Source organism: Macaca nemestrina, chromosome 13 (genome assembly GCF_043159975.1).
Source record: "Macaca nemestrina isolate mMacNem1 chromosome 13, mMacNem.hap1, whole genome shotgun sequence".
Lineage (NCBI taxonomy): Eukaryota > Metazoa > Chordata > Mammalia > Primates > Cercopithecidae > Macaca > Macaca nemestrina.
In genome coordinates, this window is record NC_092137.1 from 112,151,039 (window position 1) to 112,178,034 (window position 26,996).

The 26,996-nt window shown below is 40.2% G+C and overlaps 1 protein-coding gene across 10 annotated transcripts in view; it reads left to right on the plus strand.

Annotated features, from left to right (window-relative positions):
* Window positions 1-26,996, plus strand: part of LOC105490176 (ST6 beta-galactoside alpha-2,6-sialyltransferase 2) — an 85,895-nt gene that overhangs the window by 45,738 nt on the left and 13,161 nt on the right. For 8 of the 10 annotated variants that reach the window (XM_071077161.1, XM_071077164.1, XM_071077160.1 and 5 more), the window contains exons 3-5: window positions 7,437-7,534; window positions 8,926-9,027; window positions 11,362-11,536. In XM_071077161.1, the coding sequence (XP_070933262.1) occupies window positions 7,437-7,534; window positions 8,926-9,027; window positions 11,362-11,536 (375 nt within the window). Of the gene's footprint in view, window positions 1-7,436; window positions 7,535-8,925; window positions 9,028-11,361; window positions 11,537-16,106; window positions 19,333-19,406; window positions 20,534-26,996 lie in introns of those variants that run through there. The other 2 variants (XM_071077167.1, XM_071077168.1) reach the window with 2 other exon arrangements.

The following is a 26,996-nucleotide window of genomic DNA, read 5'->3' on the forward strand; positions in this document are numbered from 1 at the left end:
CCGGTCAGCAAGCAGCTCGGCCCTTTAGGCTAATTCATTTGACAAATATGTGTTTAACCCCTAATATGTGCTTGACTCTGTACTAGGAGCAGTAAAAAAAATGTGAATCAAATACAGCATCAGCCTCAAGTCCAGATGTAAAACAGTCATGTCCTGTACACTCTCACAGTAGGCAGTGTTAGGTCATAACTGGTCTGGAAGCGACATTCAGGGAATGTTGCTCCCTCTTTGCAAATAAGTAAAATTTGTTGTCTTCATTTTAAGTGGATCCATTAGTTGTTCTGCATCCTGGAAGAGTGGCCCATGTTCCAGAGTTGTCTTAGGATAGGGTGAAGCCACTGTAGGCAGGCTCAGAAGCCCAGACCTCAGCTCAGCAGAAGTCCTTGGGCGTGAGGCTAAATGAGAAATATTTTTAAAATTAAAAAAAAAAAAAAAAACAAGATAGTGAGTCTGGAATCAAGGTCTGGGGTCCCTGTGTCCCTGTGCTGACATTACAGCAGGCTCATAATAACACAGTCCATGTGTCACATAAGCTTGTAGCCAAAGCCAGAGCAGAGCAGCCTGCAATTTATTAAGAAGAAGCAGTGGTTTAGAGGTCCCCGGGGTGAAATAACACCACAGTTCTTTCTCATTTCTGAGGGCCAATATTAATAATGTAGAGAAGGAATTTAAGTATTATGCTTGAAGCAGGCAGTAACTTGCTTCCGGTTTGGTTTTGTTTTAAACACCTCTGCATCAGAGGTGAAGATCTGGATTGCTCTTGCATGCCAGTGAGCAGTCCCTTGTCCTTTATTTCTGCGTAAATATCCCTGACCAGAATCTTGTAAACTCTAGAATTTGGAAGAGAGCATGAAAGACACTGAGAAGTCCATGTTTCTGGGAAACTTGAAATGCCAGTTATATCTTTGTTAATTTCTAGTATCCAAATCTAATTTATTTTGCATGCCTTTAAGAACGGTAGAATAACAACTGAAGAACATGCCTGGAAATTTCTTTCAAATTATCTTTATTGTTTTGTCTAGGGTCCTGTGGATCAGATTGTGTATCTACTATTTTAAGAACATGTAACCATAGCGTGGCTCAATTTGTATAAACAAAAAGTTTCATTTGTATAAGTTGGTATCTCAGCATCAGCAGTTTACATGCCAGGTGCCGACCTCGCTCCTTCCTGTTCACCTGAATATATGCAAGCAAACCCACGTAGTTATGAATGGCTTGCAGAATACAAACAAACTCTGGCAGCAGATTCCTTTAGGCAGCTTAGAGTATTGGGGGCAGCTGTAGCTAAATTCATGTTGGCCCCTAAGTATCTACTTGTGAATTGGCTAAGTGAAGATCAAAAGACTTACCGAAGATCACAATCTTATGAAAAATTGAAGACAGAGCTAGAAAGTATCTCAGATGGTCAGTGCTCATCAGCCCTACCTCCGCTCTGCCAGGAGGCCACCTCCACACCCTTATGTCCAGGGAAGACCCAGTCAGTCTCAGGTTTGCTTACTGGCTGCCCTTTAGCTCCCCCTGGTGTTTGTTCCACTGGCAGTGCGGCCCCCATCCGCCTACCCTTCTGTTGGAACTGAGTCACACAAAGGAATTGGTTTTGGTTAGGAAAGTATAGCATTTGTAAACACTTTCGCTATGAATATGTTATTGAAAAACCAACTAATTGTTTTGGAAACCTGGATCATTCTCTCCTAGAGTCATAAGATGATCTGTTTTCACCCCTGCATATAAGCAATAATAATTTGCTTCTGTGCAGTGCTACTGGCATTCATGTGGAAACACGTTATGGAGGAGAAAGTTCTGCTCTAAACCACCAGTGATAGCCTTCATGTGGGAAACCAAGATCTGTGTACTTGAAACTCAGATTCTGGCAAGTGCATGGGAAGTGGGCCGTGGAGGGAGAGACTGGGGATGGGATGCATAGACTGGTGGAGAGGGCTTGAGATTTGACGTGTCCTGTTACTTTTTTAAAAAAGCAAGAAAGAAGAAAGCAGTCCATATACTCTTCCGATGAGCGTTATTTATTGGTCACCAACTCTCCACCAGATCCTGTGCTAGACACAAAACTGAAGAGGTCACGGGCCCGAGCATCCATACTGGCACACTTCAGTGGTAAACAGACAATTCCCGTGTTGTGGATTGAAGAAGGACAGGGAGATATGTAGGCTGACAAGGCAGAAATGATGATGAATTCCTAACTCCCCTGAGGGCTGGTGGCGGGGCAGAGGGAAGAGGTTGGTAAAGACTGCTCCAGGGAGAGGAGACCAAGCTGAAGGCCCAGCGTCATATGGAAGTGAGAAACAGCGTGGTATACAGGTGGTGAGAGCTATAGGGAGTACACAGGCTCATAGGGACAGAAGAGAGAAGCCAACTTGGAAGGCAGATCATCTTCCTAGATGTCCTTGCAAGCCACTCTGAAAATTATTCTTTACTTAACAATTTTAATCATAGATACCACTTATAGTACAGACAAGGCCCTGTTCAGAATCCTTTTTTTTTTTTTTTCTGAGAGGGGGTCTCCCACTGTTGCCCAGGCTGGAGTGTAGTGGCACAATCTTGGCTCACTACAACCTCCACTTCCCAAGTTCAAGCAATTCTCCTGCCTCAGTCTCCCAAGTAGCTGGAATGACAGGTGCCCACCACCCTATCCAGCTAATTTTTGTATTTTCAGTAGAGATGGGGTTTCACCATGTTGACCAGGCTGATCTTGAACTCCTGACCTCAAGTGATCTTCCTGCCTCAGCCTCCCAAAGTGCTAGGATGGCAAGCATGAGCCACCGTGCCCGGCCCAAAATGCTCTTTTTGTGCTAACTGTTGTAAACCTTACAACCCTGACTGACAGATAAGTTTGTTCCCATTTTACAGATAAGGAAATACCTCCAGTCACATGTGCAGAGCCTGGGTTCAAACCCCAGTGTGGGTCTCCAGAAACACTAGCTCTCACCCCTGTGCCGGCAATGCACAGCCATCGCAGATAGTTGCTATAGAGATCACGCCAGAGCCTGGGCTTGAGGCTGCGAGGGAAGTAAGTCAGGAGGTGAGGGTTACAGGTCCTGGGGAAAAACAGGGCCTCCAAGGTGCTGGGAAAACATCGCTTCGTCCAATCCCAGGCAGGCCATTCTCTAGTGACTGGAGGCTTGCTCTCCCGCTGTGTGAATTTTCTCATCAGCGTAGGAGAGGAGGAGGATGTGGGGGATGGGCCCCAGGGCAGGGCAGTGAGCGGGTGCTGGAGGGCTTGCTGGCCCAGCAGCTCCTTGAAGGACTTTAATTTTCCTTCCATGGATGCACTTGTCTGGCTCCATTCTCAAGGTCAACACAGCGTGGTTCTGGCCTAGGAATGCCTTCTCCAGAAATGAAACTTGACTTTCTTCCCCTTGTGTTTGCTGTCTGACCTATTCCTTTTTGTCTAAATAGGAATGGACAGCTTCTGTTCTCACAGTGCATTATCAAGGCATGCACAGCCAGGTGTACGTTTATAAAACATGCCCGTGTGACAGACGACAGTCAGTGCACCCTCCCCTTCCATCCCCACCCCATGCTGCTCATAGAGGCTGTTCATAGAGGGCTTGCACTGGGCCTAGCCACAAGCCTACATGACCCTGCTTCCCTGTCGTCTGCACGCAGGTGGCCTCTTAACTCTGCAGACTAATACCACCTCCAAAGGAATTACACTGCTTTATCTTTCTGTGCCCTGTGCCTCGTGAAGTCCTTGGATGGCTTAGAGCACAGCTCCACAATAAGACAACGGGCATTTAAATGCTGGGATGTTTTCAAGGGTGATGCAATTAATTCACGTTTATTAGTCAACTAATAGAAATGCACCCACCGCTTGGGGCCCTTGGCTAGGCTGTGTCTGAGGGGTTGTCAGCATGGTTTGGAGAGAACTGGGGTTGAGGATTGCTGGCATCACACTTCCCCTCAGGCTCGGGGTGACTCCCTCCCAGCGCCTGCAGTCACCTCGCTGTCTGGAGTCTCCTCTCACTGTCTGCAACCAGAGGGTTGCCCTGGCTTGGCAGTTGGCATAGTGAGATCTAAGCTTACCCTTAGACTTTCCAAGGCCCTTTCGAGGGTCCATGAGAAAAAACTATTGTGGTAAGTATACTTAGAGTTCTTTTCCTTCCAGTTGTTGACATTTTCACTGGTGGTACAAACACAATGATGCGTGGGACTGGGGCTTCTTAGCACAAGTCAGGGCAGCAGAACCCAAAGCTCAACCTTTGAATACATGGTTTTTCAGATTCAGTGGGACGCATGGGGAAATAGGAGAAAAACGCTTATGTGTGCCAGTTCACAAAGGAAAAGCCCCTGTGTAATTGCATTGTGAGCCGAACTAGCCACTTTTTTCATGAAATGCAATTTCAACTTGAAAAGAAATGTTAATTATTCAGACTTGGATATTTGACAGATATGTTCTCAAAAAGGAATCAAGGGAGCGTGTCACTTTTAGGAAAATAAATGATAGTATTTCTTGCCAATGATAAAATTCAAGCTTTGAACCATGAACTTGGAAGTTATCCAGACTTTAAAAACTGGTGAACTCCATGGTGATACTAACCAATGTGGTGTTTCAATTCTTTTTTTTTGAGACGGAGTTTTGCTCTTGTTGCTCAGACTGGAGTGCAATGGTACGATCTCGGCTCACCGCAACGTCTGCCCCCTGGGTTCAAGCGATTCTCCTACCTCAGCCTCCCGAGTAACTGGGATTACAGGCATGCACCACCATGCTCGCTAATTTTCTTTCTTCCTTCCTTCCTTCCTTCCTTCCTTCTTTCCTTTCTTTCTTTCTTTCTTTTTTTTTTTTTTTTTTTTTTTGCATTTTTAGTAGAGATGGGGTTTCTCCCTGGTGGTCAGGCTGGTCTCCAACTCCTGACCTCAGATGATCCGCCCGTCTGGGTCTCCCAAAGTGCCGGGATTACAGGCATGAGCCACCACGCCCAGCCAGTGTTTCAACTCTTTATTACAAAATGCATCACCATTTGGAAGATCTGCCTGACATATATATATATATGTAACTTATATATAACTATGCCTAGCTGATAGTTTTCAGGTGATCATTGTACAATATTATACAATTACGCATGAGTGGAAGGTCCATTTTAAGAGAAAAACAGACCACAAGTTTTAATGTAACAGAGCACAAAAAGTTCATTGACAGGTTTCAGATTCCAAATTATAACCAACCCTAAGAAACTAGCCCTTGTAGAGTTTTGTTAGGTATCAAAGAAGAATATTCACAGTTCTTTGAAAGGATTCTTTAAATAGCTTTCTCAATTCAACAATGTGTCTGAGCCTTCATATACTTCAAATAAAACAACATATTGCAACAAGTTGAATTCGAAAGCAGATATGAGAAACCAACTTTCTAAAAAACCAGACCTAAAAGAGACTTGCAAACATTGAACACGGTGCCAGTCTTCTCAGTATTCTTTTGGTTTTTGAAAATACAGGGTTTTTTTTTTAATTGAAAAAACTGTATTTTAAAATAAATTAATAGACATTTAAAAATTCCCTGTTTTACTTTCTAGTATGGTAAATATCAGTAGATATATTCCATATGCCTAAAAAGTGTTTGGATTATCAATAAATTTCAAGAGTCTACTGTTTGGGGTAATCTAGTTTTTCCACCTCAAATATTGTTTGAATTTTTTGACAAAACGTTATTCAATAAAAATAAATAATAAATCCATTATCTCAATAAAGTATGAACAAATCCTTAAATTGCGAAGTAAAGAACAGGTTTTAACTTGGAGGCATTTACGTATGTTGGCATCGTTTGTACCCAGAGTAGATCCCCTTGAATCTAGAGATTGGCAGACTTTTTTACAGAGCCTGGTAGTAAATATTTTAGGTTTTGTGAACCATGTTTCTGTCTCTGTCTCAACAGTTCAACTCTGCAGTTATAGACAGCGTGTACAGTGGATGTGTCTATGTTATGGTGGAACTTGATTTACTAAAACAAGTGGCAGGCCAGATTTGGCCAGAAGGTCATAGTTTGCCAACTCCTGCAAAATTTCCCCTAAAAGAACGTTGCAGGGTTTTGATGACATAGCCACCTACACCCTACGCATTCACGTCTTCCAAAAGTGGATTAATTTTGGCGCTAAAGCTGGACTTTGAATTCTTTTAGTTCAGGGCTTGACAATGAAGACACCTTTTTTCACATTGTTTTAGTGGGGTCATGCATGGTAAGTTTCTGCTATTTGGGGAGCAAGAAGAAGACTCCAAAGGAGCAGGTAGCAGGGACTGGGGAAGAAGGCGGCTGCCTTAGGCAATTGTGCGGGACTCGGGGACTGTACATGCAGCTCCCCTTGGGCATGACAGAAATACCTCTTTTCACCTCTCCCTCACAGACAGGCACTGTCCTTGCTCCAGGCGGAGCTTGGAATCTGCATGAGATATTTGCAGCTAAAGATGGCCCTTAGAAAATTGCTTTCTTGCTCATTGACTCTTCAGGCTGGTTTCTAGGAATTTCAAGACACATGTATGTTTATAGACTGCCTTATGCAAAGGGAACATATCCCCTCTTCCCAGTGCTAAATCAGGTGAACCCACTTTCCTGTGCCTCCCACTCTTCACCACCTTGTCAGCCTCCAGGATAGGGGTAACTTGTTTTCATCCAGGTCCTCCCAGCCCAGCATTCAGAGAACTTGGGCAAGTCGGGCTGTCAGGTTGAATGAGGTGAGATGTAGATTTATGTTGCATTCATAGTTCAACTTTGGTGAAGCACCATGTGTGGTTATAGAACATAAGAGCCCTGGCAGCTGGTGGCATTGGTGGTCTCTCCATCTTGCCCATCCTCAGGGCTACAGCAGTCTGGTCTGCTGCTAACGCAGAATGCTCTAAGGTTGCTTTCACACAGGTATTCTTGCCATCGGCAGCAGTATGTAAGGTTGCATGGAAGTCAGGGCTGGCTTTCTTTCTTTCTTCGACATTAAATGCAGAATCTCTGCTGAAGGGTTGGCTTTCTTTTTAAGCATACATCAGCACCAAAAAGGAGCTCTTGCCTTCTGGTGTCTTTATCTGCTCCAGTAGAGTCTCCCTCAAGATGCATTGGAAGCTTTGGGAGAATGGCTGCATCAAGCATGACACTTGTAAAGAATGCCGTAAAGGTAGCAGGTATCTAAATATCACTTAGATGATACAGTATCGCCCATAATTGAACAGATTATATATCCATATATATATATTATATGTGTGTGTGTGTATATATATATATATATATATATATATATATATATCTCCATATTGATGTTTCCTCTAGCCAAGATCTCATTCTCCATGAAGAGTAAATTCTCTGCAAATCATGTGGGGACATCTTAACTTTATTGATGGTGTATCGTTAGCTTCAGGTATTGAAAGGTTTGCTTTAACATTTTTTCCTAGATTATGTGATTCTACAGAGAACAAAAGTAAGCTTGTCACTTATGTGCCCTTAGATTCTCATGATGCAGTTTTGAGATTTAACTCTGCTCCTACACGTGGTTATGAGAAAGATGTTGGGAATAAAACCACCGTACGCATCATTAATTCGCAGGTAAGACAGATGGAGTGTTTTCATGGATGTATGTTTCTTAGGTTTAACTAGATGAGTGAAGAGAAATGAGTTTAACTGGATGAGTGAAGAGAAGTTACCTGGTTAATTATGACCATGGTACTTGTTTATTTCTATCAATCTTATAATTAATGCACATTAATGAGGAAAACTGCAGAGAAATGGTAATTTAGACATGACATGAATAGGAGGAAATGAATCAGATTAAAAGGAAAAATCAGTAGAAATAGAAATATATATATATATATATTTGTAATCATAGACTTAGCATGTTGCATTTTGTGAACTGACCAAAGTTAAACTTAGAAGAAATGGCAATAAAGATAGCAGAGGATAAAGGGGAGAAAGCAAAGTATAAAATCTGAGAGTTCGTAGGAGATCTTTGCAACTTTAGTCTGCCATTTGGAAATTTTAAAAAATGAAAAGGAATTATTTAATTGGAAATGAAAATACCTCGTTTATTCACATTCTTAATAAGAATACCTTGCAAATGTATAGCAAAATTATCCTCAGAACAAACCACAACAATTTCTGGAGTTTCAAAATATGTAGAAAAAATGAGGAGATGAGTGATTTATGGTGAGTTGCTTACAGAACAAAAGATTAGCTTTCTGCACAGTTCACTGCACCAGGCAGCCTGCCTCAAGGTAAGAAACAATTACCATATTTCCTTAATTCAGAGATGTCATTTGACTGTAAAATCTGCCATTCATTTAATAACAACTTCTTGCAAAGGAGGAGATAAATGCCACCAAATTAGAATACATATCATCTGTAACATACATTCTAAGTTAGAAACTTTAACGTGAAGGAAAAAAGTACATCGTAATAATGGTTAAAAAAAAATGTGTCTTAAAACCGAGAGAAAATAATATGTTGTTTTTTCCTGAAACAATAATTTTAAAAAGATGATTGGCAGCTGAGATTGAAGAATTCATTTAGAATTAGGTAGGGCCACAGAGGGAAGGCTGTGGCTGGACCCTGGAGGCTCCTTCGGGACTCACTTCATCCACACCTGCAACGCTCTCTCCAAATTACATGTGGAGGCAATTGTAGAAGAGGTTGTGGGGCTTGAATTAGCTGGGGAGTTGCATCCTTCAGGATCTGGATTCAGTACCACCAGACATGAGTACATTGCTGGTGAAAAGTCAGAACTTGTGTTTTTTTAAAAAAAAAATAAAATAATAATTTCCTTAAACATTCTTTAAGTGCTTCTGCATGCAATGCCTGCGTCTCTCCCTCCCCCAGAAGGAACTACAAAGTCTGAGCCACCTTTTTCTTGCCCTAGTTCTTTTTAATTTTCACCTCTTTTTAAAATGCGATTTTTAAAAACCAAACCCTGGCTTCAAAATGGTTCTTCTGTGTGTTTGCAGATCCTGACCAACCCCAGCCATCATTTCATTGACAGTTCACTGTATAAAGACGTCATTTTGGTGGCCTGGGATCCTGCGCCATATTCTGCAAATCTTAACCTGGTAAGTGTTTCCCTGGATTCGCCCACCCTAACAGTCAGACAATGGCTTTGACTAATTGATCATAAGATCTAGGCAAGGATTAAGCTTTGACAGACAACGAAAGTACCCATCAATATCAATTTCATGCATGTTTGTGAACACCACATTGATACCCAGTTACAGTAGCACACTTGTGAACATTAGTCATCTAATGCCAAAGTACTTTTGTGCAGAATTGGTGGGCAGGGCAGCTGGGTGGGGGAAATGTAGAATATCTAAATATTCAGAAATTTCTAGTTACACTAAAGGGTTGACTGATTACACTCAGAATTGTTTCACTGTGATGGGGCTACATTACCTTTCAAGTAGTTGGAAGACCTTTTGAAATAAATTGAAAGTGATTGGCACGAGAATCTCAACTTTGTGAATCCACAGCTCATTTTTATTTAAATGGGGCCTGTTCCAGGCTTTTCTTGAGTGTGTTCCTTTTTGGCTTCTGCTTCTGAATCTGCTTAATTTTATGCAATAGGGCTGAAACAAGTTTATTACTAGCCATAAAAACACAAACAGGTTATATTTGGGATATTCTGGTAAATCATTGCCTAACTAAACAAGCAACCAGCTACTTTTGGTGAAACCTTTCATGAAAAGCCAGCATGCTTGTTTTTCAATGAGGGCTGGAAAAGATGGATAGTATTTAGCCTAGTAAGAGATGCTGTCATTTCTGTAAACGAGTGTCTTTGACTTGTTTAGTGAAGACCAGAGAGGATGCAACCTTCTTAAGATGAGTGTCAGGGAAAGATCTTTGCTTCTTCGAGAGGTAACCTCCCAAGATAGAAGCAGCTCCTGGAGAAGGAGCATGTTGGTCACTGTTGACCTTGAGACTGAGGCTGGACATTTACCTCGTATGATTACTTACAATTCCTGACCTGGCGTGCAAGTCAAAATCACCTGGAGAGTATTTTTCAAAATCTGTCAGAGCCCCATCTCCAGAAATGTAGGATATATATAGCCTCGATGTATATTTTTTGAGAGGGCTCTTTGATTCTCATATGTACCCTCCACTGAGAATCAAGCATCAGATGGGTGTTTGAACTTTTCAACTTCCTTTCCAGCCTGAGGCTCCCTGGTTTTAAACTCTTGCAGCTTTCTTGCTATTTGTGAACAGACTGAGAGTTTCTAGCTGTTGGACCTTATTTCTTCCTCTGTTGGAAGCAGCCCAACCCAGGGCACAGAGCTGGCCACCTGGCAGTGCTAAAATCGCAGTGGCAAGTCTGCTTTCTATAAGGCCTTTACTGCCATGTGAGGCCCCAAGAGGAGGGAGGGTAAAGGAGCGACTCTCGCTCTGACCCCACATTCCTCTTGCTCCCTTGCCAGGATCACATGGCTTGGGGCTTCGTTTATGAAAGATACTCTGGTCCAGTCATTCTCAAAGCTTTTAAAGTGACAGTGCCATTTCATTAGTGAAATATTACCTGTGATCTTAATGTATACCCACTATACACCGCTGCTGTCTGTTTAAAGGGAGTTCTATGAGCTAAGCTTCTTCCCACCCACCCTCTCCAAATCCATGTCATGGTTACAGCTGAGACGCTTCTGAAAACTTCCTTTTTGAAAAACATCCTTATTGATTTTTCATACAATAGCATACATTGTGTAAACAAATATAAGTGTACATTTTGAAGAATGATAACAAATCTATATACTCATGTATCTACTATCATAATGAAAAACTGGAATATTTCCTTCACTCTAGAGAGTTCCTTTGTCAATCCATCCTAGTCAATCTTCCCAGCCCCAACCCAGGCCCAGGCAGCAGCAATACAATTTCTGTCACTATAGATGAAATTTGGAAAACTTATTTTTGAAATACACTGATCCAGTCCCCAGGGGCCAACAAACTACACCCATGGGCCAAATCTAGCCACCACCTGCCTTCATAAATAGTGTTTTATTAGAACACAACACGCCCATTCAGTATTTATTGTCCATGGCTGCTTCTGTGCTACGATGGTACAGTTGAGTAGAGACGACCGACTCTATGGCCTGCAAAGCCCAAGGTGTTGATTATCTGGCCCTTTGCAGAAGAGGGATGCTGATCCGTGACCTAGTCCATTTTTCTCACTTGACTAAAGCACAAAGCATTATCTCTGCTAGGGATAGCACCCTGGTCTCTCTTTGTTTTCATCCCCTCGTCCCAATGAGGAAGTATCTGTAGATGGAGTGAGTCATGATCCTTCCCCAGCCTGTAGCCCCAGCCTGGCCCCTCTGCCTCGAATCAACCAGCCATGCCCTGTCTCCTTTCACGGTTTAGTTCTTTCTACTTGACTGCATTGATTTTTTTTTTTTCCTTAGTGGTACAAAAAACCGGATTACAACCTGTTCACTCCATATATTCAGCATCGTCAGAGAAACCCAAATCAGCCATTTTACATTCTTCATCCTAAATTTATATGGCAGCTCTGGGATATTATCCAGGAGAACACTAAAGAGAAGATTCAGCCAAACCCACCTTCTTCTGGTTTCATTGGTAGGTGTCATATTAAAAATTGGAATGAGTGGGGGGCAGACAGGATGAGATCTAATATTTAACAAATATACAGTCATGTTATATGGGTTGAGAATACCTTATCTGAAATACCTGGAACCAGAAGTGTTTCTGATTTTGGATTTTTTTCAGATTTCAGAATATTCATAGATACTTAACTGGTTGAGAATGTCTAATCCAAAAATCCAAAATGCTTCAATGAGCCTTTGCTTTGAGTGCCATGAGGACACACAAAAAGTTTTGAATTTTGGAGCATTTCAGCTTTTGGTTATTCAGATTAGTCATGTTCCACCTGTATAGTAAGAGCCATTAACAGGTGGTTTTGGAGGAAAGGTAGGTTAACTAAGAAAAAAAGAAACACTTGTGTAACAGACTACTCCAAAATTTCAAGGTGTAAAAGAAAGAACTGTTTTATTTTTCTCATGATTTTATAGGTCAGGACAGGCCTGGCTGGGCAGTTCTTTCTGTTTCATGTGGCATCCATGGAGGTCGTCTGGTGTATTCCACTGCTTTATGGGATGACTTCACTCCCACATCCCTCCGGTGCCTTTGCAGGGATGGCTAAAGGCCCAGCTCAGCTGGGACAGTTGACCATGTGCCTGCACATAGTCTCTCTTGCATGGTGATCTGAAAGTAACTGGACTTCTTAAATGGCAGCTTATGAATCCCAGGGAGAACATTCGAAAACACAGGAAGTCAAGAATTTGAATTTCAAGAATTTGAATTCTTCTCTGCCACTGCCAGTTTCTTAAGGCCAACACCTAGGGGCTGGTACAGCATCACAGGTGCAATTCTATCGGCCAGAGTCATTTCAGGGCTTATTGATTCCAGGGGAGAAAACATAGACCCCGCCTCTTGAGGGAGGTGAGGGAGGCATGTCCAGGAATGTGCGGCATCGTGAATCTACCACCCATGCCTGTTCATGTAGCTTATGCCATGCTTGGTTGTGGAGCTCAATCTGTGACCACAGGAGAGAGTGTTGGTTTTCAAGACTATGAGTTGGTATGGGCTTTGATGAGACTAGTTCCAGTATCTCATTTAGCTCTCTTCACCGAAGAGTATCTTTCATCTACAGATGGGTTTTATGTAACAAGAGCATCACACTGGGCCTACATTGTCTTCTAGTCAAGCTTTGATCCTCAGAGTTTTTGGTTTTTACCTCATTTCTTTATCTTTGTTTTAGCTCATCACCCCATTGTCTCTTTGATATTACCTGAGTAGGGTAATATTAAGGAATATCCTAGACCCTTTTGGCAATATGAAAACCTACACAAGAACCAAACGATATTGGTTTTGTCTGTAAAGAACTGTAATGTTCTCTTCCCCAATTTCAATGAATTTACAACCCTTTTCCTTTCTTGGGCTGCACAGTGGTTCGCCATGAATAAACGAAAGACTTGTGGAGATAACACTGGTTTGGTTATGAATTCAGGACACACAGGTATCCTGAATTGAAGCTTGCAGATTTTAGAGTGGGTTTTTGGTATCATAATAATGTGAATTATTTTACATATAATTTAAGAAAAAAATTTACAATATGACTGCATACTCTTTTCCATAAGCTCAGCTTTTTCTCTCCCTTTTAAACTCATGCCTTTGACACTCTTTGTTTCTGAATCACTCTTTTGAAATCCTAAGTTCTTTATCTTTGGTGTGGTTTCATAGGATCTTGTTGATTTAGGAAAAAAAGTATAATCTAGTTTGTCAGCAAAGAGTAAACAGGATAGAATAATGCCTAGACAGCATAACAAGATGTGACAGAAGTTTAATAAAGTCTTTTTCATATCCTCACCCTCTCATAAATTCATGTGGCTAATATTTGATGAGAGCAAAAGTTTTAAAGCACAGTTAGAGGGGCCTGTCAGATACACTTATTATCAACACGTGGTTTAAAAAATTCAAGTTAGATAGTCATAACTGAAAAAAAAGTACTTTCCTATGTTGTTTTTGCTAAAAGAAATCATGCCACGTATAGCCAGCTTCCTTTTAAAGCTCTTTACTGAGAATTTAAAGTTTCAGAAGCTGAAGATTATCTTTAAGGCTTCTTTGACTTGAAGGGGCTGCAGTTTGATGTCATTGCAAGAGGTTGAGGTGGCAGAGGATGGGTTGAGTTTGAATTCCCCTCGGCCACTTGCTGGCTTGCTGACCTTGGGCAAGTTACTTAATCCTCTGACCCTGAATATCCACAGATGAGAAATGGAAGTACTAATAATCATTATTATTTTCTAACACTGTACTGACCAATATGGCTACTTACATTTCAATTACTTCAAACTAAATAAGAGGAAACCTTTTGTTTCTCAATCTCACTAGCCCCATCTCAAATTCTGAGTCACCACATGCTCCTGATGGCTACCATATTGGATAGTGCAGAGACAGAACAATTCCATTGTCCCAGAAAGTTATGTAGGACAGCACTGTTATGTTTTGCTAGTCACAAAAGAATGAAAAACAGCAAGTTGATAAGAAATCCCGCAGTTCCCACTGGGCAGGCTGTGTTCTGTGGGTAAGGGTTAGGGTCGGGCGAGGATAGAAGAGGCAACAGAAGATGTGGTCTGGCGTTGTTAAGTTTATTTGTGGCCCTTGTGCCTTGTCATGGTGAAGCATGTGAGAACCCTCACCAAGGATGGGCAGTGGAGACAGCTTGGATGAGTTCTGCTCAGAAAACCTCCAGCACCTTCTGATTACCCACAAGACTGCAGTAGTCTTTGGCTCTCTTCTTTGATCTTGATCATAAATAGGCTGAGAGCCAGAATCTGTTTTATAATTTATCCGACACCCTTAAATAGCAGTAAAATGATGTCACCCACATCTCAATCTGTCTGCTATGAGAATTTTAAAAATCAATGACTGTTTTTTTTTTTTTTTCTGTTATCAAAAAAAATGTTCTCCAAATGCCCCTTCATGTACTGAGGTCATGTTGAGAAGGCATTGACTTGTTGTCTCAGCACCTCATTGTTTCCAAGTGCTCTAACCTCTAACGTCAGCTGCTGAACGAAAGAACCCATCGAAGAGCTGTTAGAAGGGATTAGAACATTTCAGTTTGCACAGTCCCATCTTCAGCCCTGGGTCCACCGGTCAGCAGGACGGTCACCATCACAAAAGATCACCCTGGCAGTGTCCCCGGCCTCTGGTTGTTCTGATCCACAAGGGGCTGCCCTGGAGGTGAAACAGTGTGCCCCGCTTCCTTTACTGATGTGCTCATTAGATACATATATATACACATAGCTGCACGCATGGTTGGCTTCATAGGGCTTTTGGTTTCCAATAGTTTTGAACTAAAACCTTTACTAATGTGTCCATCCGTATAGTCTCCCATGCAATTACTTATATTTCTAAACCCTCTGACATGGTTCGGGTATTTGTCCCCACCTAGATCTCATGCTGAATTGTAATCCCCACTTCACCTGGGCCTCGTGGGAGCTGTTTGGATCATGCGGACAGATCCTTCATGGCTTGGTGCTGTCTTCATGATAGTGAGTTCTCATGAGATTTGGTTGTTTTCTGATTTTTTTTTTTTTTTTTTTGAGACAGAGTCTCGCTCTGTCACCCAGGCTGGAGTGCAGTGGCATGATCTTGGCTCACTGCAACCTCCGCCTCTTGGGTTCAAGCAATTCTTCTACCTCAGCCTCCCAAGTAGCTGGGACTACAGATTTGGTTATTTGAGATCGTTGTGGCACCAACTCCCGCCCACTCTGTCTCTTGCTCCTGCTTTCAACATGTGAAGTGCCAACTCTGACTTTGCCTTCCAAAGTCAGGGGCCTCCTAAGAAGCAAATGCCAGCACTATGTTTCCTGCACAGCTTGTGAAACTATGAGCCAATTAAATCTCTTTTCTTTATATTTTACCCAGTCTCAGGTATTTTATTATAGCAGTGCAAGAACAGACTAACACATCCACTGCATACATTTTCTTTATACATGCTTAGGAATCTGCATGTTTGAAATAGAGAGACTCTAAAAAGCTGACTATTTTGAACACAAAAGACATTTCTTTGTATGGAGATTATCCAGCGGCAGTTGGATTCCCAGGGAGATGTTACTGAGCCCCTTAAATGTAGTGCTGTTAGTGCAATTCAAGGCCTCGTTACTGGGGCCTGAATCCTTCATATAGGTGAAAGGTAGTGAGCAAGGAAGGTAAGGGTCATACTCAAGTGGATATTAATTGCACACTTCCTGTGTGCCAGACACAGGACTGGGCCCCAGAAACCTGGTGGTGAAGAAACCAGGCAAGGGTCCTGCCCACCCAAAACTTGCAGGGCAGACGTAAGTAAAATCGTTATAAAGTATGATAAGTCCAACGAAGGAAAAGAAAAGAATGCATCAAGGAATGTTCTGTGTCTGTTTTGCCCATCATTGTATTTCTGCTGTTAGCCTGGTACATAGTAGATACAAATAATAATTACTTGGTGAGTGAATGAATGTTTTAGCTCAATGTTTTTCAAAATTTAGCATGTGTCAGAATCACACAAAAGGTTTGTGTGCTAATAAACCATTCCTGCAAAGCAAAAGTTAGATTCTAAAAAGAATAATAAGCATTTATTCTTTCACAGTTTCCATGGGTCAGTAATCTGGGAGCAGATTGGTTGGATGATTCTGGCTCACAGTGTCTCCTAAAGTTACAATCAAACTGTCTGGATTCGGGCTGGATAATGTGTTTCCAAGATGACTCACTTGCGTAGCTGAGGGCAGGAGGCCTCAGTTCCTTACCACATGAACCTCTTTCCATAGCACTGCTTGGGCATCCTCACAACATGGCAGCTGGCTTCCAGAGAACAGGGGATCTGAGAAAGAGCAGGGAGGAAGGCCCAATGTTTTTATGATGTCATAAGCTAACACATCTGCTACATTATCTTTGTTACACAAGTCAGCACCATTGTTATGGGACGAAACTACACAAAAAACATGAATAGCAGGCACCAATCGTTATGGAGTCAGTTTGGAGGGTGGCTGTCACAGTTTTGTAAACCAGATTACTGGGCCTACTCCCAGAGTTTTTGAGTAGCTGGAGATTGTGAGAATTTGCATTTCAAACAAGTTCCCAAGTGATACTGACACTGTTGGTTCAGGGGCCATGCTTTGAGAACCGTTCTTTTAGCTTTGTGGAATCTTTTTTTTTTTTTTTTTCAGTAGAAATAAGACTTTATTTTGACAAGAAACTTACTTTCCAGAAAAGAGGGAATGTTATCTCCTCATTGTCTTTCTGTGAATGTCTTCATATTGACTAATGTTAACATTTGCAGATAATTTTTTAAATCTCTAAGTCACAGTTGTATTATTGTTCAATTGTGGAATCTTAAGAACTTCAGAAATCTAGTCCACAGTCTCTGTACTGATGGATGTACCAGCAACGTGATATGCATTTGGCTCAGTAGGAGGACTCAGGAATCTTGAATAACTACTAATCATGTACTTATTGCAATCTTCAATCCCAAGTGGGATAATTATTTTTGTCTTTAGTTAAAATAATGTAACATATTACTAAAAATATAACTTTTTATATATTTTTGCCTTTTGAAATTCTGTAACATTAAATCCTATATTCCAGCAGTATTGGATGTGTGTGTGTGTTTTTTGTTTGTTTGTTTGAGATGGAGTCTCGCTCTGTTGCCCAGGCTGGAGTGCAGTGGAGCAATCTCAGCTCACTGAAACCTCCGCCTCCTGGGTTCAAGCAGTTCTCCTGCCTCAGCCTTCCAACTAGCTGGGACTACAGGCACATGCCACCATGCCCGGCTAATATTTTGTATTTGTAGTAGAGATGGGGTTTCACCACGTTAGCCAGGATGGTCTCGATCTCCTGAACTCAAGATCTGCCCACCTTGGCCTTCCAAAATCCTGGGATTATGGGCGTGAGCCCCTGTGCCTGGCCTATTCCAGCATTACTGGATGTTTTAATTATCAATACAATTATTCTTTTTGATTCTTTGGAAGACATAACTATAAAATTTACTCACTTTACTAATGAACTCAGGTTTAGTCCTTAAAACTTATTGTGAAATGACATACATAACAGTGTGGACTGTAAATGTTTTCCTCAAAAGTGGATTTTTGTTTGTTCCTATCAAGTTGGGACCCAGATTCTTGGATATACTGATTAGTGGGGTATAAGTTTGTAAAAAGCAAGCAAAGTTCCAACTCTCGTTGATTTCAGGAAGGCATTCTCTCACTAACATTTGGGCAGATGAAATTCGGTGTGATCGACTTGAATGTTTCTCCCTGTAAAATTTGTATGTTGAAATTCTAACCCTCAAGGTGATATTAGCAGGTGGGACCATTGGGAGGTGATTAGGTCATGAAGGTGGAACTTCCCTCATGGATAGGATTGGTGCCCTTGTAAAAGAGACCCCAGACAGCTCATTTGCCTCTTCCACTGTGAAGACACAACAGAAAGATGGCCATCAATGAACCAGTAAGTGGGCCCTCATGAGGCATTGAATCTGCCGTGTATTGTTCATGGACTTTCAGGCCCCTAAAACTATGAAAAATAAATTATTGTCATTTATAAGCCACCCAGTTTATTGCATTTCAGTACAGCAGCCCAAATGGAATAAAACATTCAGCCAACACCTTCCTCTCAAAAAGCATAACATACTTTTTGCACTTTCATTAGCAACCCCTAGCCCAGTACCAGTAGTCTCTTTGATGGCTCATACATCACATGGTCTTGTCTTATTGGATTAAGAACTCTGTCTGTCTGTCTGTCTGTCTGTCTCTCTCTCTCTCTCTCTCTCTGTGTGTGTGTGTGTGTGCACGTGCACGTGCATGCACGTGTGTTTTCTGCTGAGAAAAGGAAAGCAATAAATATTAAAGGGAAAAGGAGTATAGAAGCAACTTCTGTTCAGTGCACCAGTCTGAATGTTTCTTGGTTAGTAGGCCTGGAGATATTTTGACATCAGAATTGTCATTGATCCAGTACCCCATAGGCCGGGCTGAGCATTTTCTTTGGTGCTGTAAGATCTGTGCACTATTTCCTATGGAAAAGAAAATCAGATTTCCTAGTGAAATCAGATTTGGACAGAAATACTTAAGTTTGTAGCCAATAAATTCTTCCTGTTTTTCTGAAAATAACAGGGCTTCCTTTTCTGCTTAAAGAGAAAGAACAATAGGTTTCAAAATTTTAAGAACACATTGATCTAGCATTGAAGAAAGCAAACTCTAAGAACCTCTTCAACAAAAGTCATTTTATTGTTGGAAAAACACCTGATTTCAGAAGTTTGCAATTTACGAACACAGAAAATTTATCAAAGATAAGAATGATTGTTTTCCTTATAATAAATGAATTCCAAAACATGTGAACAATTATATTCTTGACACAATATAAACAGATTCTAATATGAAATTAAACTATGCTTTTATTACAAGCTTACTTCAATATTAATAAGATTCTTATTAATGGAGAAACCACATGGCAAAAATGGCAAAAACCATAATTACTTTTGTACCAACCTAGTATAATTTGAAGTCAGGTCATGTGATTTCCCCCAGTTTTGTTCTTTTCACTCAGGATAGTTTTGGCTATTCTGGGTCATTCTATTGAATAAGTCTTTTATGATTACATATAAATATTAAGATTAAGATTGTTTTTTCTGTTTCTGTGAAGAATGTCATTGGTATTTTGATAGGGATTGTATTGAATCTGTCGATTGCTTTGGGTCAGATGGACATGTGAACAATATTGATTCTTCCAACCCATGAACATGGAATATGTTTCTATATTTTTTGTGGCCTCTTCAACTTCTTTCATGGATGTTTTATAATTTTCATTATAGAGATCTTTCACTTCTTTGGTTAATTCCTATGTATTTTATTTGTACTTATTGTAAATAGGATTACCATCTTGATCTCTTTTTCAGATTTTTCATTGTTGGCATATAGAAATGCTACTGATTTTTGTATGTTGATTTTGTATCCTGCAGCTTTACTGAATGTTTATCAGTTCTAATTAGGTTTTTCCAAATATAAGATCATGTCATCTGCAAACAAGGATCATTTGACTGCTTCTATTTGAATTTGGATGCCCTTTACTTCTTTCTCTTGTCTGATTGCTCTAGCTAGGACTTTCAGTACTATGTTGAATAACAGTGATGAAAGTGGGCATCCTTGCCATGTTCCAGGTCTTAGAGGAAAAGTTTTCAATTTTTCTCCATTCATTATGATATTAGCTATGGATCTGTCATATATGGCTTTTATTGTGTTGAATTATGTTCCTTTTATTCCCACTATTTTGAAGGGATTTTATCATGAAACGATGTTGAATTTTATCAAATGCTTTTTCAGCATCAGTTGAAATGATTATATGTTTTTTTGTCCTTCATTTTGTTAATGTATCACATTGATTGATTGCGTATGTTGAACCATCCTTGCATTCCAGGGATAAATCCCACTTGGTTGTGATGAATGGTTTTTTAATGTGTTGTTGAATTCAATTTACTAGTATTTTATTGAGGATTTTTTAAGTCAATATTTGTCAAAGATGTTGGCCTGTAGTTTTCTTTTTCGATGTGTCTTTGTCTGGTTTTAGTATCAGGATGGCTTGTAGAATGAGGTTGGAAGTATTCCCTCCTTTATTTTTCAGAATGGTTTGAGTAAGATTGGTATTAGTTCTTCTTTAAATGTTTTGTAAAATTCAGCAGTAAAGCCATTGAATCCTGGGCTTTTCTTTGCTGGGAAACTTTATTACAATTTTGATCTCATTAATTGTTATTGGTCTGTTCAGGTTTTGGATTTCTTTATAACTCAATCTTACTAGATTGTATGCATCTGGGAATGTATTCATTTCTCTAGGTTTTCCAATTTATTGGTGTATAGCTGCTCATAGTAGCCTCTAATGAGCCTTTGGATTTTTGTGACATCGGTTGTATTATGTCTCCTTTTTCATCTCTGACTTTATTTATCTGAGCCTTCTTTCTTTTTATCTTTGTCTGGCTAAAGATTTTTTCAATTTTGTTTATCTTTTCAAAAAGCCAACTTTATGTTGCATTGACCTTTGTATCATTTTCTTCATTTCAATTTCATTCATATTGCTTGATCTCTATTATTTCTTCCACTAAATTTGGTTTTGGTTTGCTCTTGCTTTTCTACTTTTTAAAGGTATATCATTTAGTTGTTTCCTTGAAGTTGTTCTACTTTTTTATGTAGATGCTTATAGCTATAAACTTTCCTCTCACTACTACTTTTGCTTTATCTCATAGGTTTTGGTATGTTGTGTTTTCATTATCATTTGTTTCAAGAAACTTTAAAATTTTTTCTAAATTTTTTCACTGGACCATTGGTCATTCAGGAGAATACCATTTTATTTTCATGTGTTTATATAGTTTCCGAAATTCATCTTTTTAATTCCAACATTCCTCTTGTTAATTCTAGTTTTATTCTATGGTAGTCAGAGAAGGTACTTGATACAATTTCAGTTTTTTTCAAATTTTTTAAGACTTGTTTTGTGCCCTAACATATGGTCTATCCTTGAGAATGATCCAGGTGCTGAGGAAAAGAATGTGTATTCTGCAGCCATTGGATGAAATGTCCTGTAAATAATTATAGGTCCATTTGGTCTGTGATACAGATTAAGTCTAATGTTTCTTTGTTGATTTTCAGTCTGTATGATCTGTCCAGTGCTGGAAGTGGGGTGTTAAAGTCTCCAGCCTTTATTGTTTTGGGGTCTATCTCTCTCTTTAGCTCTAGTAATATTTGCTTTATGGATCTGGGTGCTCCAGTGTTGGGTCCAGTATATATTTACGATTGTTATATCTTCTTGCTGAATTGACCCCTTTATCATTATATAATGACCTACTTGGTCTTTTTTTAATGGGTTTTTGGCTGGAAATCTATTTTATCTGATACAAGTGTAGCTACTCCTGCTTTCAGTTGGGAAGTGGGTTCCATTAGCATGGAATGTCTTTTTCTGTTTCCTTGTTTTCAGTCTATGTGTGTCTTTATTGGTGAAGTGTGTTTCTTGTAGGCAGTAGATCACTGGGTCTTGTTTTCTCATCCATTCAGCCACTCTATGTATTTGATTGGAGAGTTTAGTCCACTTACATTCAGTGTTATTATTGATAAGTAAGGACTTGTTCCTGCCATTTTGTTGTTTTCTGATTGTTTTTGCAGTCTCCTCTTCCTTCTTTCCTTCCTTCTCGTCTTCCTTTTAGTGAAGGTGATTTTCTCTGGTGGTATTTTCATTTCTTGCTTTTTACTTTTTGTGCACCTGTTGCGTGTTTTTCAATTTGAGGTTACCGTGAGGTAAAACCTTTGATAAAACCTTTTTTATCAAAAAAGCATTTGATAAAATTCAACATCGTTTCATGATAAAATCCCTTCAAAATAGTGGGAATAAAAGGAACTTTTTGTGTACCTGTTGTGTGTTTTTCAATTTGAGGTTACCATGAGGTTGGCATATAATATCTTAACAATCCATTATTTTAAACTGATGACATAACTGATTGCATAAATAAAGAGAAAACCAATAAAAATTCTACACTTTAATGTCATCCTCCCAGTTTTAAAGTTTTTGTTGTTTTTCTTTATATCTTTTTTTAAATGTCTGTGTCTTGAAAAGTTGTTATAGTTATTATTTTTTTATCATTTTTCAGTCTTTCTAGTCAAGATATGAATAGTTTACAGGCTACAATTAAGTATTATAATATTCTATGGACTTACTATTACCAGTGAGTTTTGTACCTTCAGATTTCTTGTTACTCATTAACATTCTTTTCTTTCAGATTGAAGAATTCCCTTTAGCATTTCTTGTTAGATATGTCTAGTTTTCTGAAATCCCTCAGTTTTTGTGTGTCTTGGAAGGTCTTTATTTCTCCTTTATGGTTGAAGGACATTTTTGCTGGATATACTATTCTAAGATAAAAGTGTATTTGTTTTTCCTTCTGCACTTTAAATATGTCATGCCACTCTCTCCTGGCCTGTAAGGTTTTCATTGAGAAGTCTGCTACCAAACATATTAGAGTTTCATTGTATGCTATTATTATTTGTTTTTCTTTCTCTTGCTGCCTTTAGGATCCTTTCTTTATCCTTGACCTGTGGTAGTTTGGTTATTACATTTCTTGAGGTATTCTTTTTCAAGTTAAATCTGCTTGGTGTTCTTATACTGGAATATTGGTATATTTCTCTAGGTTTTGGAAGTTTTCTGTTATTATCCCTTTGAATAAACCCTCTAGCCCATATCTTGCTCTACCTCCTCTTTAAGACCAATAACTCTTAGATTTGTCCTTTTGAGGCTATTTTCTAGATCCTGCAGGTGTACTTTATTCTTTCTTGTTCTTTTTCCTTTTGTCCCTTCTGACTATATATTTTCAAATAGCCTGTCTTCAAGCTCAGTAATTCTTTCTTCTGCTTGAATAATTTTGCTGTTAAGAGACCCTGATGCATTCCTTGGTATGTCAGTTGCATTTTTCAACTCTGGAATTTCTGCCTGATTGTATTTAATTATTTCAATCTCTTTGTTAAATTTATCTGATAGGATTCTGAATTTCTTCTTTCTGTTATCTTGAATTTCACTGACTTTCTTCAGAAGAGCTATTTTGCATTTTCTGTTCAAAGGTCACGTATGTCTGTCTCTCTGGGTTTGGTCACTGGTGCCTTATTTAATTTGTTTGATGAGATCATTTTCCTGGATGGTTTTGAGGCTTGTGGATGTTTTCTGGTGTCTGGGCATTCAGGTGTTAGGTATTATTGTAGTCTTCACCGTCTGGGCTTGTTTGTACCCAGCCTTTTTGAGAAGGCTTTCCAGGTTTTTGAAAGGAGTTGTATGGTATTATGATCTAAGTTTTTGGTCACTTCAGCTGTATCTGCATTAAGGGGCACCCTGAGCCCAGTAACACTCTGGCCCTTGCAGACTTGTAGAGGTACTGCCTTGGTGGTCCTGGATAAGATCCAGATGAATTCTCTGGATTGCCAGTCAGAGACTTGTTTTCTTCCCTCACTTTCTGTCAAACAAACAGAGTCTTTCTCTCTGTGCTGAGCTGCCTAGACTGGGGAATGGGGGACAAAAGCACCTCTGTGGCCACCATCACTGGGACTGTACTGGGTAAGATTTGAAGCCAGCATAGCACTGGGTCTCACCTAAGGACCATGGTAACCACTGGCTGGCTACTGCCTATGTTCATTCAATGTCCCAGGACTCTACAATCAGCAAATGATGAAGCCAGCCAGCTTATGTTCTTTCCTTCAGGGCAATGAGTTCCCTCTGGCCCCAGGTGGGCCTTGAAATGCCATCTGGAAGCCAGGGCCTAGAGTCGGAAACTTAGGAGTCTACCTGATATTGTACTTAGCACAGCCAACCTGGCATCCAAGGCATAAGACAAAGTCCTCTCCCACTGTTCTCTCCCCTTTTCACAAGCAGAGGAGTGTCTCCCATGGCCACTACCAGCCCAGACTCACAGTGAGCATTATCTGGCTTCCACCAATGTACATTTAAGGCCCAAGGACTCTTCAGTTAGCTTATGGTAAATGCTACCAGACCTGGGATTCTCCTTTCAAGGCAGGGGGCCCCCCTCTGGCCCAGGGCAGGTCAAGAAGGGCTGTGTGAGAGCCAAGGCCTGGAATCTGGCACCCCAAGAGCCTGCTTGATGCTCTACCCTACTTTGCCCAAGCTGGTATCTTTGCTGCAAGACAAAGTGCCCTTTACTCTTCCTTCTCCTTTTTTCAAGCAGGAGTTCCTCTCTGTAGCCACCACCACTGGGAAAATGCTGAGTGTCACCTGAAGCCAACATGGCTCTTGAGTCTCACCCAAGGCCCACAGTGAGTACTGCCTGAGTACCACTGCTGATTATTCAAGACCTGACAGCTCTTTAGTCAGCAGATGATGGATCCTGCCAGGACTGAGTCCTCTCCATGAAGCAGGTTCCCTTTTGGCTCAGGTGTGTCTAGAAATGTCATCGAGAAGCTAGGGCCTGGAACGGGGGCCTCAGGACTCTACTTGGTGCCCTATCCTACTGTGGCTGAGCTAGTATCCAAGTTGTAAGACAAAGTTCTCTTTACTCTTCTCTCTCCTCTCCTCACAAGGAAGGAAGGAGTCTCTTCCAGAGCTGCAACCTGTGCTGCCTGGAGCTGGGGGAAGAGTGGTACAAGCACTCCCTTGGCTGCCCTAGCTTGTGTCTCAACCGGGTTGCATGCCTCCAGGTCCACTGGCTCTGAGCCCAGCACAGCACTAGGACGTGCCCAGGAATGGAAGTCCTTGTGGCCTAGACTGCCACTGAAGTTTACTTAGGACACAGGAGCACTTTAGCCCCTGGTAGTGAGGCTTGCCAGACTACCATCCCAGTGGTCAGGTTGTGACCACTGGGATGGATGATTTGCCTTTGGCCAGGGCTCTTCTAAGTGCTCCCTCCATAGGTGCTGGCTAAGTTCTGCCCGGTGTTGCTTTCTGCTGTAACAGGGCAGCACCGAGTTCCATTGCAAAGTCTCCCAGTCACTGCACTTTCCTTCCCCACAAGTGCACAGGTTCTCCTCCCTGCTGGTGGATGGAGGAGGCATGGTGCTGGCAGTGTAAGACTGAATTTCCTACTCTCTTCAGTGCTCCTTTCAGTGATAGGAAGTTAAAAACAGATACTGTGATCACTCGCCTGATTTTTAGTTCTTACAAAGATGCTTTTCTTGTGTGGATAGTTGTTGATTTTGATGTTCCTGCTGGGAGGACAATTGGTGGAGGATTCTATTCGGCCATCTTGCTCTGCCTCCCTATATCTTTATTGAGGTTTAAAACTAGTGTATACTGAAGTTAGCCCTCTCAAATTTCTAAATTAATATTTTAAAATCATGTTTTCTATGTTTTTAACGTCAGATTTTTGTTATTACTGAGCAACTCCACCTAACAAAATATTCTGAAGAATCATTATTAGAGTTGACTATTTACTGCAATTTATCATGGAAACCTGACTCAAAGTTGCATATAGATTATTGATAATTATTTTTCAAAACATTTAAACCATAACTTTGCAAATATGTTTTGCTTTTGGTATCAAGATTCTTACTTGGAATTCAGTAAAAGCCTGATAGCTTTTTAAGAAATCCCATTTTATTAACATATGTAAGGCTGAGGAGGTTTAGAGTTACTATTTATTCTCACATAAGTGTGTGTCCAAAGCTTTCACCAAACCTTAAGGAAGAGAATGACTCTGCCTTACTTCATTAGTTTCTCTTTGCAACTTTTTTGAATAATCCCCTAGAACTTTGCAGTCTTTATAAAAAGAAAGAAAATAACAATACAACTAAATGCTTACACATTTTTTAAAACACCAAATAACTCCACCCCATTTTCTGGTACTGCCATCGTGACTTGACTTTAGTGAATACTCCTTCAAATCTTGACCACATCCAGATCTTAGCATTGTTGTAATGAACGAGGCTCCCTCACTGTGAAGCACCACAGCCCAGTGCACGGTGTTCCCTGAATGAAAACACAAATGAATGAATGGGAGGCTGTAATTTATGTCATCTTATAGACTCTCACCTTTGATTTAACTGGTCTCATATGTAGAAGGGTAGCCACCCTCCTGACCTGTCACTTTATGTGTGCACTGTGGCTAAGACCTTAGATTCTACAGAGACCAGAATCAAATCTTGGCCCTACCACTGAATAGCTATATGACCTTGAACAAGTTACCTAGCATCTGTAAACCCCAGTTCCTTCATCTGTAAAATGAAGATATGGATAGTACCTTTAACTTTGAATTATCATGTGCCTAAACACAATAACTAATATTTACTATTCGCTATTATTGTAATGTATGTCATCTAAAAATTTATGCTAGGTCAAATAAGACTCTTTCCCAAATAGAAAAGGGCTGTTCTTTCATTAAGACCTATAATCAAGGTGAAGATAGACTTTTGTTTTCTTTGCTATTACAGAGATCATATAATTACATCAAACAGGTGTATCATAATGTATGCCTTTGTTAGTTGTTGAGTATTCTGGTTGTTTCAGAGTGCTTGATATTATCAAACAATTATGTTGACAAGTCATTACTATATTTATGTGTTAATATAGATTATGTGCAGTATGTGACTATAGAGGCTTTTCTTTAAACTATTTCCTTAAGATAAATTCCCAGGAGTATTAGTGCCAGTGCAAAGGGTATGACATGCTGATGATTGTTGATAAGAGCTGATATATTGCTTTCCCAAGAATTATGTAGTTGAGTTTCTAATTAGACTCCATGTTTGTCCTGTGGGTTCACAGAAGAAAGGACACTAGTAGATACATTGGATTGGATTGCATGTACTATCTCCTTCTCTAGAGAAGCAATAAAGGAATTCATAAACTTATTATTGGACTGCACATGTATTTTTAAAACCAAAAAGATGTAACATGAATCAGGGTAATTTAGATGATCCATAAGGACTCGTTTCTTTGGAACAACTTCTCCATCTCATTAGCTTCCTTACACTCAGCCCAATGGGAGCTACTTGTTCACATATGAAGAGCATTTCTCTCTTTC